The 20,292-nt window shown below is 37.2% G+C and overlaps 1 protein-coding gene across 3 annotated transcripts in view; it reads right to left on the bottom strand.

Annotated features, from left to right (window-relative positions):
* COL21A1 (collagen type XXI alpha 1 chain) overlaps positions 1 to 20,292 on the bottom strand; it is a 213,473-nt gene that overhangs the window by 2,062 nt on the left and 191,119 nt on the right. For 2 of the 3 annotated variants that reach the window (XM_065912290.1, XM_065912289.1), the window contains 11 exons: positions 19,052 to 19,105; positions 17,394 to 17,447; positions 14,381 to 14,434; positions 12,701 to 12,772; positions 10,586 to 10,621; positions 8,718 to 8,762; positions 3,599 to 3,631; positions 2,871 to 3,017; positions 2,728 to 2,782; positions 2,048 to 2,248; positions 928 to 1,005 (listed from right to left, as the gene is read on the bottom strand). In XM_065912290.1, the coding sequence (XP_065768362.1) occupies positions 928 to 1,005; positions 2,048 to 2,248; positions 2,728 to 2,782; positions 2,871 to 3,017; positions 3,599 to 3,631; positions 8,718 to 8,762; positions 10,586 to 10,621; positions 12,701 to 12,772; positions 14,381 to 14,434; positions 17,394 to 17,447; positions 19,052 to 19,105 (829 nt within the window). The remainder of the gene's footprint in view (positions 1 to 927; positions 1,006 to 2,047; positions 2,249 to 2,727; positions 2,783 to 2,870; positions 3,018 to 3,598; positions 3,632 to 8,717; positions 8,763 to 10,585; positions 10,622 to 12,700; positions 12,773 to 14,380; positions 14,435 to 17,393; positions 17,448 to 19,051; positions 19,106 to 20,292) is intronic. The other variant, XM_065912291.1, reaches the window with a different exon arrangement.

Below are 20,292 nucleotides of genomic sequence, written 5' to 3'. Positions count from 1 at the left end.
TGATGATTCACTTTTATTGAAAACACAGCTTTGGTTGTCATGCACTGTCTGAAAGCACAACATATATTAACTCATTTAATCACCCAACAGTGTCATGATACAAAGAAAGCTGAGAGCCGAAGAATTGATGCTTTTGAACTGTGGTGTTGGAGAAGACACCAGAGAGTCCCTTGGACTGCAAGGAGATCCAACCAGTCCATCCTAAAGGAGATCCATCCTGGGTGTTCACTGGAAGGACTGATGCTGAAGCTGAAACTCCAATACTTTGGCCACCTGATGCGAAGAGTTGACTCATTGGAAAAGACCCTGATGCTGGGAGGGACTGGGGGCAGGAGAAGAAGGGGGCGACAGAGGATGAGATGGTTGGATGGCATCACTGACTCGATGGACATGAGTTTGAGTAAACTCCGGGAGTTGGTGATGGACAGGGAAGCCTGGTATGTACTGCAGTCCACGGGGTCGCAAAGAGTCGGACATGATTGAACAACTGAAATGAATTCAACTGAACTAACATCTCATCACTATTTTACAAATGAGAAAAAGGAGGCAAAGTAAAATTAACACAGCTAGCAGAGTTTGGCTTTTGAGTCCATTTCAGCATTATTTTGTATCCCCGAGAATCATAAAGATAAGACGGTGATATAGACAGTGATACACATTAGATAGGCATGAACAAGTGAAACCACATGAGAGCTATTCTAAGGAGTGGTATTCTAAAGAATCTAAATGATAAGTGAGAGAGAAGCTTGAATGATTCATGAATGTAATATAGGATAAAACTTCTAGTCGTTAGATCTCAATGTGCTGAATGTGAATCACTCAAAAAAGGAAAGAAAAGTCTTGATTTCAAATCTTTGGACATAGATCTATGGTGATTTTCCTAAAGCAAAATGTGCAGGAACACTTATGAGCCTCACCAGTTCTTACCTGGGGGACCAGGAGGACCTTGTGCTCCAGGGTACCCAAGTCCTTGGCTCCCCTTCGCCCCATTCCGTCCAGGGAGGCCTGCAGAGTGTCAGAGAGGGGAATAAGCTTACTTTTCCCATAAAATCACTTCCTCCTAGTTTGCTTCCTTCAAAGCTGTTAATATACACATTAAATAAAAGTAAATCTTCAAAAAGAAGTTTCACCTACTTATTACTTACCACCTATTGATTATTACTATGGAGAAGAGAATTTTTTAAGCCACAATTTTCAAAATGATTAGTGGTCTAGAAACATAATGAGATTAAATATTAAGAAAGGAAAATTGTAGGAATTAATTCTGAAATTATTTAGCCCTTTCTGTTAATCATAGCTGTTCCTTTGATGAAACATCTATATTGTTCAAATCATATTAAACTAAAAGGAAAGTATTATCAACCAACATTTCACATAAACATTCGAAGGCAAAGAGCAGTAAGTTTGGCCTACTATTAGAGAGTTTGGTTGCAAAACCTAATTTTTCTTTTTTTTTTAAGATTCTTTTAAAAATGTGGACCATTTTTAACATCTTTATTGAATTTGACACAACGCTGTCTCCACTATTTTTTTTTTTAATGTTTTAGTTTCTTGGCCCCAAGACATGAGGGATTGTAGTTCATTGACCAGGGATCAAACCTACACCCCCTGTACTAGAAGACTAAGCCTCAACCACTGGACCACCAACGAAGTCTCTAATTTTTCTTATGACAGAAATCAATGTTGAATATAGTAACAGAAATTACCAAAGTCAACATAAAGGAAATGGTGTCTGTGATGTTCTATTTAAAGACATTATTGGACTCAAGCAAAATTTTTAAGTTCATTGTCAACATTATCTGATTTACAAGTTCACATGCTTCATAACCTTGACCTTTCTCTCTTGACTTTAGGATATGCTTTCAAAAAATACAGTAATTATTATTTAACTCAGTTGACAAATTATTTAAAAATGTAGGGATAGAAAAATTTTTTGTCTTTAAGAAAACAAACATGAACTCTTGCTTATTAAATCACTTTAGAGGTGAATGAATATAAAAAATATCATTTTCTGTTGTTCATTTGCTTACACAAACAAACTAAGTACCTTTTAATCCTTTGGCACCTGGGCGTCCTGGAGCTCCCATTAATCCAGGAACACCATCTCTTCCTGGCAAACCAGGGAATCCTCGGGGACCTTCTGGGCCCATGGGACCAGGTGGCCCTGGAATACCAGGGGAGCCGTGCTGGGACTGGCAATGATCACAGCTTTGAATTCTTCCACTTTGAAGTAAGACAGGTAAATGGGCTTGAAAAGAAAGAAACCCCCACCCTTATGTTTAAGTGGTGAATGGACATTAATAAAATCACTCATAATTTAAAACAAAATTACAGATGCTTAATTCTTGGCCAATAACTTTATTTCTAGAAATTTAACTAGGAAATATCCATTGCTCTTTACAATAATTTTATTGTGGAAATTGCTTCAAATAAAGGGGAAAAGTATCTCCCTAAAAGAAACTGTTAAATTATAAGTGTCATATTGTGGATAAAATTACTAGAATTATGTCAGAAAAGAAAATTTAATCGATGGTGAAATAATGATAAATTACTTTATGAAAAAGATTATAAAAGTTAAATATAAAAATACTTATCTAGGAAAGACAAAGATTGATAAATGTCCTTTATTTTTTCTCTATCTTACTTATACCTTTATAATTTCTAGGAAAATATTTATATTACTTCTGAAATTTGAAAGTTATTAAAATCTGTATGTTTGAGACTTACCTCTTAATACATCAGTGCAAACTTGTCGAATAAACTGTTCTGAAAATTCTCTCCCCTGCATCAAATTATTAGGGGTTATAACATGGACATGCCAAATACAAAGAATGAAAACATAAAAACTGTGGAAGAAGCAGAATACATACCGGTTTCCCATCCAGTCCTGGGGCGCCTGGAGGACCTGGATCCCCAGGTGGCCCCTGGGGGCCTGGGGGCCCCATCAGACCGTCCACCCCAGACTCTCCTTTGGCTCCAGTGGCGCCTCTAGCACCAGGCTCTCCCTTTTCACCTCTCTAAAAGCAAGAGAAATCTTCAGAAGTTCTATTTAAATATTTCAGGAGGTATCATCGCACCATAGAAGTCCTCAAGAATACAGATATGAATATATACAAACATATATCTAAATTATACAAGTAACTGCTGGGAAACACCATAACTGATCAGGAGGGAAATTTCATACTATGTTAAACAGCAACTTATCCATCCAATCAACCACCCATCCAACCCCACAAATAATCGTTACTTAGTACATTTATTGATTAGGCAATATGCATAGTGCCAGAGATACATCAGTGAACGTGACAGTCTTGTTCCCAAGGAGTTTAAATTCTAGTGATAGGCATAGAAATACACAATATTCCTCACTGGAAAATATGCAGAAAAACAGTTCCTAATTTAGAACTGGAATCAATATTATTGACAAATGTGTACCATTTCATACCTAATTCAGTGAACCTACATATTCTGAAAATATTTAGGAACTATTGAAGAACATGAAAGATATTTTCTGTTTGTGATGTCAACAGCTAGATTTATTTATACAGTATTCAAAATTAAGCTATGAGGACTGGACAGCATACAAGAAGAAACATACCTCTCCTTTTGCACCATGATGGCCTTGAATTCCCTTCAAAAATTAATAGGAAAAAAAATGTGCAAGTTACAGTACTAGCAATGTGGCATGTACCCTTTAGACATATTTAATCAAACTTTAATTTTTGGTTTGGGAGACAGCAGTAGAAATAGTGACAAAATTATATATACAAGAGACCTTTTTTACCTTTTTAAAGGAGACTAATAACTAGGAAATATAATAAATGAATAATATAAAAGGGTTAATTTACAGAACTTTCATTCTTCTGCATGAATATTTTCATATGATGCAGGTCAAATATGTAGGTTAGAATGGCATTCTATCTGAATTCTTTTAAAACTCTACTCTTATTTTAAATTATATTATTAGTTTAAGGAAAATTAAAACTCGTCAGGGAATATACCCAACATTTAATAATAACTATAAATAGAATATAGCCTTTAAAAATTGCAAATCACTATATTATACACCTTATATATGATTGTATGCTAACTATACTTCAGTAAAAAACTTAAATCAGTAAAATAAGGAATATTTATTCTTTTATTCAGTGATTAAAAGAGTATTCTATTTTTTTTCAAATTTGTATTCTTAAAATTAAATTTTGTTTGAGTACTAGAGATAAAAGATGGGTTAAAGAAAAGATAACATTAAAAGTGATTCATAGGGAAGAAAAACATACTGTCCTATGCTTAAATCATTCATGGCTGAAAATTCAGAGATTAGGAAAGCAGCATGTCAGTGTGAAGTCAAGTGGGCCTTAGGAAGCATTACTATGAACAAAGCTAGTGGAGATGATTCAATTTCAGCTGAGCTATTTGAAATTCTAAAAGATGATGCCGTTAAAGTGCTGCACTCAATAAGGCAGCGAATTTGGAAAACTCAGTAGCAGCCACAGGACTAGAAAAGGTCAGCTTTCATTCCAGTCTCAAAGAAGGGCAATGCCAAAGAATACTCAAACTACTGTACAATTGCACTCATTTCACACACTAGCAAGGTAATGCTTAAAATCCTTCAAGCCAGACTTCAACAGTACATGAATTGAAAATTTCCAGAGGTATGAGCTGGATTTAGAAGAGGCCAAGGAACCAGAGATCAAGCTGTCTACATCCACTGGATCAAAGAAAAACAAGAGAATTCCAGAAAAGCATCTTCTTCTGCTTCATTGACTACATTAAAGCCTTTTACTGTGTGTATCACAAAAATCTGTGGAAAATTCTTAAAGAAATAGGAATACCAAATCACCTTATTTGCCTCCTGAGAAACCTGTAAGCAGGTCAAGAAGCAGTAGTTAGAACTGGACCTGGAACAAAGGACTAGTTCAAAATTGGAAAAGGAGTACATTAAGTCTGTATATTGTCACCCTGCTTACTTAACTTATATGCAGAGCACATTAAGCAAAATGCCAGGCTGGATGAAGTACAAGCTAGAATCAAGATTGCCAGGAGAACTAGCAATAACCTTAGATATGCAGATGACACCACCCTTATTGCAGAAAGTGAAGAAGAACTAAAGAGTCTCTTGAGGAAAGTGAAGGAAGAGAGTAAAAAAGTTGGTTTAAAGCTCAACATTCAGAAAACTAACATCATGGCATCTGGTCCCATCACTTCATGGCAAATAGATGGGGAAATAGTGGAAACAGTGACAGACTTTATTTTCCTGGGCTCCAAAATCACTGCAAATGGTGACTGCAGCCATGAAATTAAAAGATGCTTGCTCCTTGGAAGAAAAGTTATGACCAACCTAGATAGCATATTAAAAGGCAGAGACATTACATTGCCATCAAAGGTCCATCTAGTCAAAGCTATGGATGTAAGAATTGGGCCATAAAGAAGGCTGAGTTTCAAAGAACTGATGTTTTTTAATTGTGGCACTGGAGAAGTCTCTTGAGATTTCCTTGGACTGCAAGGAGATCAAACCAGTCAATCCTAAAGGAAATCAGTCCTGAATGTTCATTGAAGGACTGATGCTGCAAGCTGAAACTCCAATACTTTGGCCACCTGATATGAAGAGTCAACTCAATGGAAAAGATCCTGATGCTGGGAAAGATTGAGGACAGGGGAAGAAGGGACCAAGGATGAGATGATTCGATGTCATCTTTGACTCAAAGGACATGAGTTTGAGCAAACTCTGGGGTACAGTTAAGGGCAGGGAATCCTGATATGCTGCAGTCCATGGGGTTACGAAGAGTCAGACATGACTTAGAAACTGAACAACACAAATTTTGTACAATGGGCTTCTCAAGTGTCACTAGTGCTAAAGAACCCACCTGCCAATGCAGGAGACCCAAGAGATGCAGGTTTGATCCCTGGGTCAGGAAGATCCCCTGGAGGAGGCATGGTAACCCATTTCAGTATTCTTGCCTGGAGAATCCCGTGGACAGAGGAGCCATAGGAGTCAGACATGACTGATGCAACTTAGCATGCATGTGTTCTGTTGACCAATATGGCAGTTTTTCCTTCCCACGATATAAACTAGGGACCTTTACCTGAAGCTCTCTCATCATCACAATCATGGGATACATCTGAATGGTTCCTTTAAAGTTTACATAGTCATTCCAGTGACATTTTTGAGTGATGATAAGAACCTTTAGGAAATACACTATAATTGTTCATTTTTTAAATGCATTGTACATTCAGGCTCCAAAATTACCCAATATTAGTTTAGAACAAAGGGAATAGCTTTCACAATACACAGGAGAGATTTCATTGATCAACTTTATTATTTTTTATTGAAATATAGTTGATCATCAATTAACTTTAAAGTTAAAAATTCATGTTCTGCAATTCAATATAAAATTCAGTATGTAACATTTCAATATGAAATTCAGTGTATAACAAACATTTCAATAGAGAATTCCATGTATAACAATGAAGTTTGAGGATTTACGTTGATTTATTTCTAGGTTCCTTCAACATGAAGATCCAAATGAGACAGAAGAACAAAACTAGGGAAAATCAGTGTTTGGCACAGAGAAAGGGAGATTCTCAAAACTTGAGCATAAAGACACTAAATTTTAGTTTTCATATAAAAATCAATCAGTGAGTAAAACACTCTTTGTCAAGCCAGTCTTTAAATATAGAGGTTTCTGAAGAAATGCAGAGATGTCTGCTACCAGATAGAATCCTCCAATTGGATCCAGGTAAGGGGAAAGATAAGATAAAAAGATAAAAGTTCCCAGGAGGAGAACCAAATTAGATCTGAAACTGAAAACAGCTGTCAAGTGAGAATCCGCTTAGATGATCTTGTGAGAGAAACATTCGCTTGGACTTCATTCACAACAAGAAGGCCAAAACACATCAAATCGCACACGTGCAACACTTGGTAGGATGACAGGTAACTTCGGGCTTTGTCTACTTAGAGGGGTGGGACAACCACTCAGCAGCTGAGAGGCCACAGCTGCCCTGAACCCTCTGCAGACTCAGGTCATGGTGGTGGAAACTCAGCTTCCAACACACCCAGGACAGAGCTTTCCAGGGAACCCAAATCCTGCCTTGGAGGAGCAGACTTGCTTTTTCTCTTGAGAAGTGAGGGGGGAAAAAAGAACATTTTAAGGGAACCTTGCGAAGAGTGTCATCTGTCAACCAGTGAGCTAGCCAAACTGTGCGCTCAAAATGCAAAAGAATAGCCTCCTATCAGTTTCCGTGAGTAAAAGCGTGGGGGGAACGGCCGGGGTCGTGCAGGCTGCCGCAAGAAGAGGTGAGGCTCTCCTGAGAGAAGAGCCGTAGGATGCCGCGCGGTTAACCCGGGGAGGCAGCGGGGCGGCGAGGAGCAGGATAGAGCCGCCTGTCATCCGGGTTTACCTTGGGGCGAGCGGGCCCACACTAAGGCCTTTCTCCCTGACGTCACGGCAGCCGGGCGGCCTCAGCGACGCCCGCTCTGCAGCTCGGCTTCCAGGCTCTCAAGTTCCCGACATGCAGCCCTCACGTTTCCTCTAAGACGCGCCTTCCCACCCGCCGGGGCCTCTCCCATCCCTCCAGGCGAGGGACCCGGAAACTCCGCCCTTGGAGGCGTCACCTCAAGCTTCATCCCCCTTGCAGCAGGGTCAGCGCAGCTACGATCCGCCTTAGGCCCACACTCCCCATCAGTGGGACGATTTTATTTGTTCAGTTTGGCTCTGACTGAACCTACACGCCACGAGACAACCTCACAGAAACATGGCTTCACGAGGAGTTTAGTCAAAGAAGAAGAAAGTCAGCCCTGAAACACGCAGGTTACTATGTGGAAGACAGATAGCTGGTGGGAAGTTGCCCGTGGAGCACGGCCTAGAGCAAGGGATGGGGCTGGGAGCGAGGCTCACGAGGAAGGAGATAAATGTGCTTATGGCTGGTTCACATTGTCAACAGCAGAAAGCAAGACAGCACTGTAAAGCAATTATACTCTGATTAAAATGTTTCTTTAAAAAGAAGAAAAGCATGTATTATGTATCTATTCCATGACACAGTTCTCCAGAGATAGGATTAACACATCTGTAAGGTAGCAAATTGTATCTTTGAACAAACTAGAGGGAAACAAGTTGATTCACCGTTTCACTACACAGGGCCTCAACTGCTCACATTTTTAAGAAAAAAACAAAAACTCGACAAAAGGTACAGAGATGCTGCTATGGATGGCTGCCTTGGGCCATTACTACTCCAAGAAACAGGTGGAATTGTCTACCCTCAGTCATTTTTTTAAAATGTGGACCATTTTTAAAGTCTTTCTTGAATTTATTACAATATTGCTGCTGTTTTTACATTTTGGATTTTTGGCTGAGGGACGTGAGATCTCAGCTCCCTGCAAGGGACTGAAACTGCGCCTCCTGCACTAGAAGGCAAAGTCCTAACCACAGGACCACCAGGGAAGTCCCGACCTTTAGTCATGTACTCGGTCGGACATAAGCATTGAAAATCAAGTTTCACAGCCACAGAGAGTATCAGCATGGGAAAATAAAAACATAAATCAAGCGATTAAAGCAAGCCCTGACCACCATCACCACGAGGACTCTCATCCTGGGCACTTAGGATGCACACTACACCTCCCCTTCTCCTCACTCACTTTTATTTGCAAGTAACTCTCTCTCAGTCTTGTTCAGTTATGTGATTCATTAATTCATTTTCCATAAAAAAAAGAAAAATACCTGTGATCCTGGAATCCCTGGTCTTCCACTTTCTCCCTTTTGACCCTTTAAAATTAAATAAATGTTATTTATTAGTTTACACATACATGATGCATTCACACATACAACACATACTATGTACTTTCCTGCTGTCTAGAACAAAGGTCACAAGAGCAGTGATGCAAATATGCAAAATGATGCAAGAGAAGAGAAAAAAAGAAGTGAGAGGAAAGTTAGCCTAACTAAATTGACAGAGACAAGGAACAAACTACTGACTTTAGGGAACATGTAAATAAAACATGTTAGACAGTTGAGGGTGTTCTGCGGTGTCCATGTTCACAGCATGAAAGTTGTTTAAAAATCTAGTGACTGTGGTCATTTTCTTAATTTCAATGGCATTATGTTTGGCGTGGATTATGCACATGTGAGGGCAAGAAGACCACTTTAAAGAAATTTTAAATTTAAAAGACATTTTACATTTACACTGTGAAAAATATTTTGAAAGAAGATCTTTAAATTGGGACAAATAAATAAAACTTAATAGAGATACAAACATATTTGTCCATTCAATTAATATTTTGTATAAGACATCCATCTTGTATAAGACATTGGGCCAGATCCTGAAATACCACTATTTCATCCCTGTGTTGAAAGGGTAATTAATATAGTCTAGTAAAACATACACCTAGATATACAATCAATTAAAGATCTAGTGACTGAAATTTTAAATCACTCCTGAATAGCAATTTTTCTCATTTACTTACATCCATGAATTCCCAGGGGCCCTATTTGCTGGCAGGACCCTGTAAGAGTGCCCCTGAGTTGCTTACTGTGTGGTGCAGAAGCTAAGCAAATTAATGTCTTAAATATGCAGTTAAATTCCAAACTTCAAAGTGGTTAAGATACTAAATCTTAACTGTTTTCAAAACAAAAACAAACTAATGTGACATGATAAAGGTATTAGCTGACCCTACAGTAGTAATCATATTGCCGTATATAAATGGCTCAAACCAATACCTTTTACACTTTCAACTTACACAACTTACACATTTCTTATGGTTGGGGGAAAGGGTGACTGGACTCAAGGAGACCAGTTAGAATGATGCTTCAGTCACCCAGGACCCATGACAAGAAACGACCAGGGTGGTAGATTTCAGAGAAGGGGCTTGATTCCAGTTTCATTGTCTGAAACACATTGAGGCTGTGACCCTAGCAGGTTTTTATCCTGAAGTTTTCTTTTATGCTTCCAGATATCCCCAAATTTTGAAAATTCTGGGAAATTTTGCAGTGTCTTTGTTTTTATGTGAAGCTTATTTTATGTAGCAAAATTCAGCCGCTATCGCTAAGCTTTGTAATTTTAAAAACATCGCTGAAATACTGTCTGTCCAGATTTATAATTTTGGTCGGAAAAATCTTATATATTTCTAGAACATGAAAGACTGAAAGGCTGACAGATGCAGTTTATTCCTGATCAGTATGTCACTGATTCAGCCAGCAGGGTCCTATTCATGGACCAGTGATCAGTTAAGGAAAAAGCTCTTCTAGAGCCACTTGGACTGAGGTGGAACTGTCCTCTCCTCTCAAAGCTGTAACACATTTCTTCTCTTCACCTTTTTTGCTAAGACACCCAAAACCAAATGTCCTTCTAAATCACCCTAGATTTCTTCAGCCTGATCTAATTTTTTGGTATAATTCTCCTTCTTTTTATTAGTTTGAATGTGCTTTATATGAAGAGTGAATAATGTCTTATCAAATTTATTTGTGCTATAAGTCATGTCAAATCATCTGGGAAACCAACACACCATAAAGTATATAAATGAACAGATATTACAAGAATAAAGCATGAAGTCATGATTTTATTGCAAGCCAAAAAAAAGCCAGTAACATACCTGAATACCCCTGTCACCTTGATTTCCTTTGTCCCCCTGCAAAAAGGCAGTTTTATATGTAGCATAATATAATATATTCTGTAGCCTTCCAAATAAACATGTTTTTCTCCAGCAAAGAAAAATACATGGTCTCATGCAAATTCCACAAGTGCCTTATATACAGAAGCTAACATAATATTTGGGAAGAGAGTAAAACCACATTATGTCAAAGTGATGTTCTAAATGAATACTTCTTGTGCTCTTATATTCAAAAGAAAGTTTACTACAATTTCTTTGTTATAAGGAAGAAGAAAACTTTTCCATATTGATGACAATCTGAGGTTAAACAAAGAGAAGACGACAAATTTTGTTTTATGAAATCAAACTGAAAAGTCTTCTTACTATTCAGCTAACAGTAGCCACAGATTTATAAGAAACAATGAAATTAAACAATGTTGAAATGGTATTTTAGAAAATATGTGCTTCAAAAATTAACTTTTGGGGGAAAAGTCATATATCATAATATTGTTTCCTGGAGTTTCTCAGCCAGGAGAGATGCTTGAAACCAACTAGTTCAATGTCTTTGCTCTTATAATGAACACACAGATCAGGAAAGGTAAGCATTTGCCCAAAGTTGAACTTGGACCATGCTATTCAAACATAGAATTTTGTGCTTACAGCAAATAAAACACAGGTTTTCTTTTGACTGGCAAGTTTCTGAACAAGGAAATTCTCTAAGTCCAAACATATATTCATATAGATTTAGTAAGTAAATACTATAGTCAATAGTATTAAGTAAATGTTATCCACGAAGAATCCAACACTTAATCTCTGCTGTGTGGACCATCCCTGTGTCAACAAGTGCTGCCCGCCGCTCATCAGAGCAAAAAGGATCGCTCTGGGTACAATAACCGAGAGCCCGAGCAGGTAACACATGAGGGATAGAAAAAATGAAATGATACAAAACTGAAACAGCAAGGGATTCAAAGATGGAGACATAAGAATTTGTACCCTTTACAGAAGAAAATTGGTACAGTCACTTTTAACCTGAATCTTCAGATACTAACTCAGGGCTGTGGACTTCTCTGACAGACAGCCAGTTAAGTTCTTGCTCAAACCCTTAGAGCCAACAATAATATTTACACAGATACAACTCAGAACACTTTTATTTAATGGGATAGATAGAGAACCCAACATAATACTCTCTTATCTGCCCAAAATATTTTATGTGAATATATAAGCCTTATATTTTAAACTCAAATTAATTTTAGATGAATTATTATGAAATATAATTGTTTCAGAGACAAGAATGTCATGGTCAAGTATTTTGGTTGTAATTTTTATCATTTCTGACTTTTGCTTCAGTTTGGGAAAGATAGTCATACTTTGGTTAAGAGTGGATCAAGTTGAATCCTTTAGTAACCCAAAAGGGTTAGTATTTAAATTTACACTGGATCTGTTTCTGTGACTTTTACCCTTTTTTGTTATTGTTAGCATATATAATGGCCTGCCTGAGGGAGGTAACCTGAGCAACCCGTGAAGGACTGTCGGGAAGTGAAACTACCACATCCCCCTGCCTGAGCCTTGCAATTCTATAGGACACTTGCAAGGACTGAGTAGTCTTTTTCCTTTGTTTCCTCACCTCCCCCAATCTCTGGTTCCTAAGAGAACCTGGCAACCAGGCCCTGATAAGAAGGTTATTTTGGGGCACTAGCCTATGGCTTCCTGGTCAGCTGGCTTCCCGATTAAAGTCTCTTCCTTGCCCCAAAACTCGCCTCTAGGATTTATTGACTAGTCATGTGGAGAGCAGAGCGAGCTTGGACTCGGTCAGACTTTCCCTAAAAAATTCTTGACTCGCCTGGATTGACTACTGAACAATATGAATTTACAGGATATTACTTAACTGTTTGTTTTCTGATCTATCTTTTCCAAGGTCCTCACACAGGAGACGGTACCCATGCAGGCACATGAAAGAGGCCACAGCTCTTAGCATGGGGTTGAACACATTATATATGCACCAAGTACGTAGGTCATCTCACCACTGAATGCATCATCGGTCCTCCTATGCTACTTGCCCAAAAGAAAAACCATGTTCACAGCTGATTAACACTGAATTATGTATCCTAAAAATCATACCTTTTTCCCTTGAATTCCAGGTAAACCCAGGTATCCTGGTTCTCCTGGGGGACCCACCGCTCCTGGTTCTCCCTAAATAACACAGAAATCACATGAACATCGCAGACACACTGCTTGTGAACAGCCCCACTGCTTGTATCTCTACATTCATCTCAAACTTAAAACTGATAGTCAAAAACTTTATTAACATTCAGAGATATTATTACAGAACTAGCAAAGAATGAAAAGTCCATGGATGTCCTAATAAACTTTTTTATGCTTCCTCCTATCTTTTCCAGTTAAGAAATTCTGAGAGCATATCATATTTGAAAGCTTCATAAATATTTGGTATTTTTCTTATATTTATAACTTCAACAATAAAAAATTAAGCTGTGAAAATAATAAACATGGGTATCTCTCTTTGCATTTACTAATATTTCTCTTCATCCTTGAAATTGCTTTCTCTCATAAATCCTCCTTTAAAAAATTTATTGTTACAAAACTGGTAATAAAAAGAAGCAATAAAATTATTAAAAATTTCATTACCCAATATTTTTATTTGGTTATATATTTTCCCTCTACCTCTCACAAACGTATAGGAAACTTGGTTACTAAAATGTGCTAGGTATGCATAATTTTATAATACATTTTTTACTTCAAAATATATTAATATTGAAAATTTTAATATACCATTATGTTTTAAATTTTTTAAAATTATAGAACATCATTCAATTGTATTGATTTATCATATTTAATAAAATTTCTACTGCTAAACACTCATTTTCACCATTTTTATAAACAATATTGGGGTGAACATTCTTATCATTAAATATATACATTTACGATTTTTACTTTATATATCTGGAATAGTATTTTCTTAGACATAAATTCTTGAGCTGTTTTCAGAGCAAAGAATATTCTGTGAGTTATCTTAGCTGAATTTTCTATTTCCTATCATGTCATAGATATTATTTCCTTTCTTTTAAATGCCTTAAATAAGAAAGACTTACAATGTGAAAGTATATAATGATGATGTCTCAACAACATTTAGGTTAAAATTTTAAGAGACAGGATGTACTCTCAAACATGTTTCATGGTGTTTTGGTTTTGCTTTGTTTGTTTTACCACTAGTCCTAAACTCTTGTCACATTAACTAAAAATGACTCTCTTTTGTGGAAACTAAGTTCTGTTCTCTTTGCTCACTGTGAGTTGTTGAATATGACTCTAGATTTTTAAAGGCTAGAAAAGAATTTAAAATGACTGACATCAACTGTTTGGTTTGGAGGAAACTGGTAAGGCATTTGTGACTCCCAAACTGAAAATAAAGTCCCATCAATAATCAACCAAGGATCAGAACCACCCTGGGAGATGCACACACACACTCTCATGGTCAGCCACAGAAGAGAGTGATGTTCTCTGGACCAGAGAGGATAGTCACATTAGCAACCAACTTTTCCCAATTCTAGAAAACCCAAGGTACATGCCATGCCTTTATTACCCAAACTATGATAAAATATCCAAAACACAGAAATGAAATTAGCCCACATTCACCACTGACTTTCAGGTACCTTAATTTTATGCTAATAGGTCATCCTTCATTTCATATATCTTTTCTTAATACAACTGTTAATCTCACCAAAAAAATGAGAGGACTGCATACTTCGAAAACATTTCCAAATGCATCAAAACCCAATGAATTACCTTGAGCCCAGAAGCCCCAGGCAGCCCTTGAAGTCCAGGTTCACCTTTATTTCCCTGTCAATGCATCAAAATCATTTAAAATTTTGAATTTAGTCACCATATATATATTTAGTCACCAGACATTTAAAGGAACATATTTTAAACAATTTTTATACAGTTTCAACTTTCCAATTGTTTGAAAAATAGAATCTATATGTTAGGCCTTCTTATTAAAAAAAAAAAAAAAACTATTTTAAGCAAGGAAGTGAGTCTGCATATTTATAAAGTCTTCAATGAGCCTGTTTGAAGCTGGTAGCTCTAAGTAAAAAAAATCTTTAGGGACCAGCCCTGATCAGCTAGGTCTGTGTTGGCAGAGGCCAGACCCATGTATCTTAATAGCATCCTCTAGGCTGGAAATCATCCTTCCCTGTTTCACTTTCTCTGTAGAGCTCATTTTCAGTATGTAACTTAAGGAAAGAATATTAGCCTCAAATGCACTTTTGAGTGGCTTTTGGAAGAAACATGAATCAGATAACATTTAGTTTGCATGCTTTTTTAGAATTCCAGTACAGTCCTTGCTAACAGACACTTGGAAAGCAAGACCAACTTACTAGAGCAAAGCATGTAAGAAAGGAAGACAGGATTGGTTGCAGGTGTAGTGACCAGTAAAGGGAACCACCTTCACTCTCAGCTCATGTTGAGAACCACATGAACTTAATATTTGCACTTAATTAAAGCATTTGTCACATTAATAGCATGATTATACCATAGCATCAAGGTTTCTTAAAATTTCTAATTTTACAAACGCTTATGTTGAAACTCACAGGGGTGACAGGACTGGCTGAAAGCTACATGACTTGATTATGTTAATGCACTTTGATGTCATTTAGAGAATATTTTATAAAACTGGAATCTGGTATGGTAAAAAAGACTTACGTGTGGCTCAACACCTATTCTAAAAAGAAATATTATAGTTGACATTGGAAGTTCTCTAAAGATCTACACAGGGTCTCAGCATCATACCGGACTTGCTTGCAACAGCTTTATTATCCTACTCTTGACCTTATATCCGTTGATATTGTAGGCATTGTTCCCAAATATATTAGTTGATAAAACCAGAGAGATATGGTAATCAGGGACTGGTTTTGTGGAAGACAAGGTTTCCACAGACTGGGCAGGGGATGGTCCAGGCAGTAACACAAATGATGTGGAGTGCTGGGGAGCAGCAGATGAAGCTTCACTGCTCCCCCACCCCTCACCTCTTGCTATGTGGCCCAGTTCCTAACAGGCTGGTACCTAGGCCCAGAGGTTGGAGACTCCTGATACAGAGGCAGGTAAGCTATGACCTGCAGGCTAAGTCAGCCCAATGCCTGTTTTTATAAATAAAGTTGTGCAGAAACGTGAGTACACCCACACAGTGGCTGCTTCTACATTCTAAGAGCAGGGCTGAGTGACTGCATCAGAAGCTATATGGCCCTCAAAGACCAAAACATGTCCTGTCTGGTGCTTGGCAGAAAAACATTCTAAGACCTGAGCTAATACACTGCATAAAAAGAAGGTCAAATATTTCACCAAAAAGATTACATTTTAGAGGTATAATTTTAACATCTTGAGTCTATTTGAAACAAAATATGTTCAAAAATAGATGCTAAAAATCTATTTTAACATCTTGAATCTATTTTTAAAATTGTACAAGATGAGGGAAATCAAACTTCATAGTAATTTATGTAAAAACAAACTAGGATGTTAGAATCACTTGACTTGCCAGCCGTATCAGCAGACCTGCCCAAGGGGTGGATGCCACAAATACATTGCTCTAAAATCTTTTATGGAAAGTCCAACAGATATAATTGATCTCCAGCTCAGTGTGAGCCAATGATGGGAAGTGGCTAATTTTAAAAAGCTGATAAAATCTTAGGCTGCAATTCTTAACAATTAGAGCATCCAGAATTAAGGGAGAGTCCATTGTATCCCAGTTATTTAAGGAGCATACAAATACTCTACTTTCCTTACAAAATGACCTTGAGAAATGATGGAGAAGGTTCATTTGGCAGGGACACAATTTAGTACTCTGGGACCCACAATGTTCCAAGGACCCTCAGAGTTCACCCCTGGTAATCAGGCAGCTACTTTTCCTGACTCACTGGGCTCCCACGACATTTTATCCTATCTCTTTCTCTAGGTACTTTAGAAATTAAAAGTAGAATAGATTAGGCCATACAACTCATGTTGTATGCCAGGATCTATTTCCCTGGTCTTGTTCAAGGACGAATGCTCTCAAAAGAGCAGATTCCATCACTTTCTTTCAGAAAGCTATCCTAGAATCTACTCATTAAATAGTCAAAAATAGTTTCTTAAGTCAAGCCAGAAAGTACCCAATCTGATCTTCTAATAAATAAAAAAAAAAAGAAAGAAAGAAAGAAAAGAAATTCTCTTAGCACCTGACTCAGTACACCTAGAAAATGGCTGAACCATGGAACTCAAAGAATTTCAGTTCTAACTTAAAACCAGCATCACCTGAAATCTCAATATATTTGTCAAGCTTGCCTTACTCTTTTTAAAAGTGGAAGTTAAGAAATATGCCAACTTACACCCAGTCCTCAGGGAGGAAACGCATAATACAACTCATTATCAGGCATTTTACAAATAAAAATTCCACATATATTTCACAAAATAAAATACCAAAGAAGGGCTTGGAAGTTGGTAAAGTTCCCTCCCTCATCACTACGGATACTCTAGACAGTGGCTTGAGCTCTGGGTTCCTTAGAATTCGGGTGCTCCTCAGTGCGCAGGGCTACCCGTGCGGACAGAGCGCTGTCACGAGGCTCCAGGACTCTTTCCGGCTTAAACTAGGGCTGCTTCATATCACTGTGCTTTATGTGCTTCGTTTTCACCTAAGACTTCATTCCTTCAAGTGCTTGTTTATAGATTCACACCACATTCAAAATAATACCAGTGTAGTGAAAACTCTGACTGAAGTACATCAATGGTTATCCTGCACAGTCCTCGGTCTTATTAAATTCATTTTCTTTACCTTAGATCCTGGGGCTCCAGGCTGACCTGGTGAACCATCGCTTCCCATCAAACCCTACATTTTAAGTGGGAATTGCAAGAGCAATTTAGAGAAGAATATTAAACAGCAGTGGATCAATTTTCAAGTTATACAGCCCCATAATAATTAATCCACTAAAGTATAATGAACATACGGGAAACTTCCCTTCACACAACCAAATAAAGGAGAATAAAGAATCAAGTTATGCAAGATAACATGAAGGCCAGCAAAGCCCTTATAACTGGTTGCATCACCTACCAATAGCAAAAATTACTGGAAAGCTAGTAAAAAACAACTGTAAAGAAAAGTTTATTTTTCCAACACTCTCACTTTCTTCCTTTTCTCATGATAATCAACATTTAAATTTCTTCCTAGATATTATTTTGGTCAATTTTACTTAAATTTTTTATTTTCTTGAATAATGTTTTTAAAGTGTTAAAATCTAATAAATTCTCTGAATATAATAATTTGTAGGTTACAAATGGCCATATTTTTTATTAATCATATGATTCAAAATAAAACATTAAATAACTACTCTAGCAACAAGGAAATAATTTAATTTAGATTCAATTTAAATACTATTATATATATTAAAAACATTTGCTTTCTCTTTATCATAGCAAGGAAAATGTGATAAGCAAAAATATTCAGTTAGCATTATCAGAAAACAGAATCTCAATATAGTCACACTGAAAATACCATTTCATCACTACTATGCTTTGCTATCAATTTAGACTGTTATCACAACTATAAAATATAAAATATACTACTCATAGTGTAGTGTTTCAAATACTAGAAATATTAAATATACTTACTTTTTAAGTTCAGTGAAGTTCTATACAATACTTTCATTTTCTGGAGACTAACTTAAATACTGATAAATAATTAAGTTTACTATTTCAATGAAAAAATAATTTGGTCATGATGATGGAGGTAGAGGAAGAATATTCCATTCAAGTCTTTCACCAAAATTTTATCAAATCTTTTCACAAGGTAAATATCTGCTTTTTAAACTTAAATAATTAAATGAAAAGTCAGAAACTATCAGATATTTTTTACTCAAAGAAAAAGCTGTTACAGCAATTTGATTCATAGGTTAAAATCCACATCACTTTTAGTAATAACTTTCAGAAATTTTTTATGGAGTCTTATATACCATAGGATTTTCATAACTTTTAGTAGCAAACTCATATGTCCCTTTACTCCCAAAACTTCCAAAATTATTTTCTCATTAATTCAGGATCTTCCTATACTACCTGTTCTGAATGTATTCTTTCTCATTTGTATAAGTAAATTTGTAAATTATCTAAAAAATAAAAAAGAACCTTTATTTTTAGACCTTTTCGTGGTGCTCAGTTTTTTTGTTTTTATTTTTTTAAATAAAGAGCTGGAGTATTTGTTTTCTGGTTTAGCTACAGTAAGAGTTCTTGATCTTTTCTTGGATAGCCAACTTTTTCAGAAGCTGAAGAAGTCTATTCTCCTCTATAAAAATGGACAAAATCTTTCTCATACAAATGGACTGGCAGTTGTGGAGCCTGTGCATCTCGTGGCTGAACACCTGCATTGTGTGAGGTTCAGAATGAGAACTCTCGGTACATAGCAACACTATTTCAACACCCCAAAGAATGATACTAACGTACAGGTATTCCCGGAGCGCCTTTCTTCCCTAGAGGTCCTGGAGGCCCAGTGTCTCCCTAAAAATCAAATACAGATAAAGTTTAAAATTGCAAATTACCAATTCATCATTAGGAATTTCCTAGCAAAGCATTCTGGAGAAGGAAATGGGAACCTACTCTAGGATTCTTGCCTGGAAAATTCCATGGACAGAGGAGCCTGACAGGCTACAGTCCCTGGTGTCACAGAGTTGGACATGACTGAGCAAATCACAGCACTTAGATTTCAACTTTGGGGATTGTGGTTGACCTTACGCTCCAAGAGATTCTCTGAATCAAGAACAAAAGCCCTCATCCTCTTTGAGAGAGTGCTGGCCTTATGAGAAGTAGGGGAAGTCTTCAAAGATCCTTTATTTTAATAAAATATACTCTGGATTACAACTATAATTATGAAGATTTGGAACTGTGCAGAAACCTCATCAGAGATAGAGATGCAGGAAACCAGAGGGCTGGGGGTGTGGAGGATACATGCTCAGCTTTTAGGAAACCGAACACTGGGCAGCCACGGGGAGAGGGCAGGAGTCTTTAACACCTACAAAGGCTTAAGACTCTCAAAGTGGGCTGAGGAGGTGCACAGGCTTGCCAGCAGGAGGCAGCTAGGCTCCCCAAGCCTCAGCTAGGCTGACAGGATGCCTGCCAGCTAGGATGAAGCAATGAGCTCAGAATCAACAATCAAGACAAGGGAAGCAGAAAACCACAAGACAAGAGAATCAAGAGAAATAACAATGAACTGCAGATGTTAGAAACTGAATTCAGAGCTGTTCTCTGAAATCTTTACAAATGAAAGAATGGAATCATCAGACGATTAGAACTGAAAACAGAATAAGTGGCTATCAAGAATAAAAAGACTCTATTAGCACAGAGAACTATATTTAATATTTCCCTGGTGGCTCAGCTGGTAAAGAATCTGCCTGCAATGTGGGAGACCTGGGTTTGATCCCTGGGTTGGGAAGATCCCCTGGAGACGGGAACTGCTACCCACTCCAGTGTTCTGGCCTGGAGAATTCCATGGACTGTATAGTCCATGGGGTCGCAAAGAGTTGGACACAACTGAGCGACTTTCGCATCACATAAGGAAAAAGAATCCAAAAAGTCATTCAGTTATATATATATATATATATATATATAAAACTGAATGACTTTGTTGTATATCTGAAACTAATACAACACTGTAAATCAGCTGTACTTCAAGAAAAAAGAGTAAAAAA

The sequence above is a fragment of the Muntiacus reevesi genome, chromosome 20 (assembly GCF_963930625.1).
Source record: "Muntiacus reevesi chromosome 20, mMunRee1.1, whole genome shotgun sequence".
Classification (NCBI taxonomy): Eukaryota; Metazoa; Chordata; class Mammalia; order Artiodactyla; family Cervidae; genus Muntiacus; species Muntiacus reevesi.
This window is presented reverse-complemented; position numbering and strand designations above follow the sequence as displayed.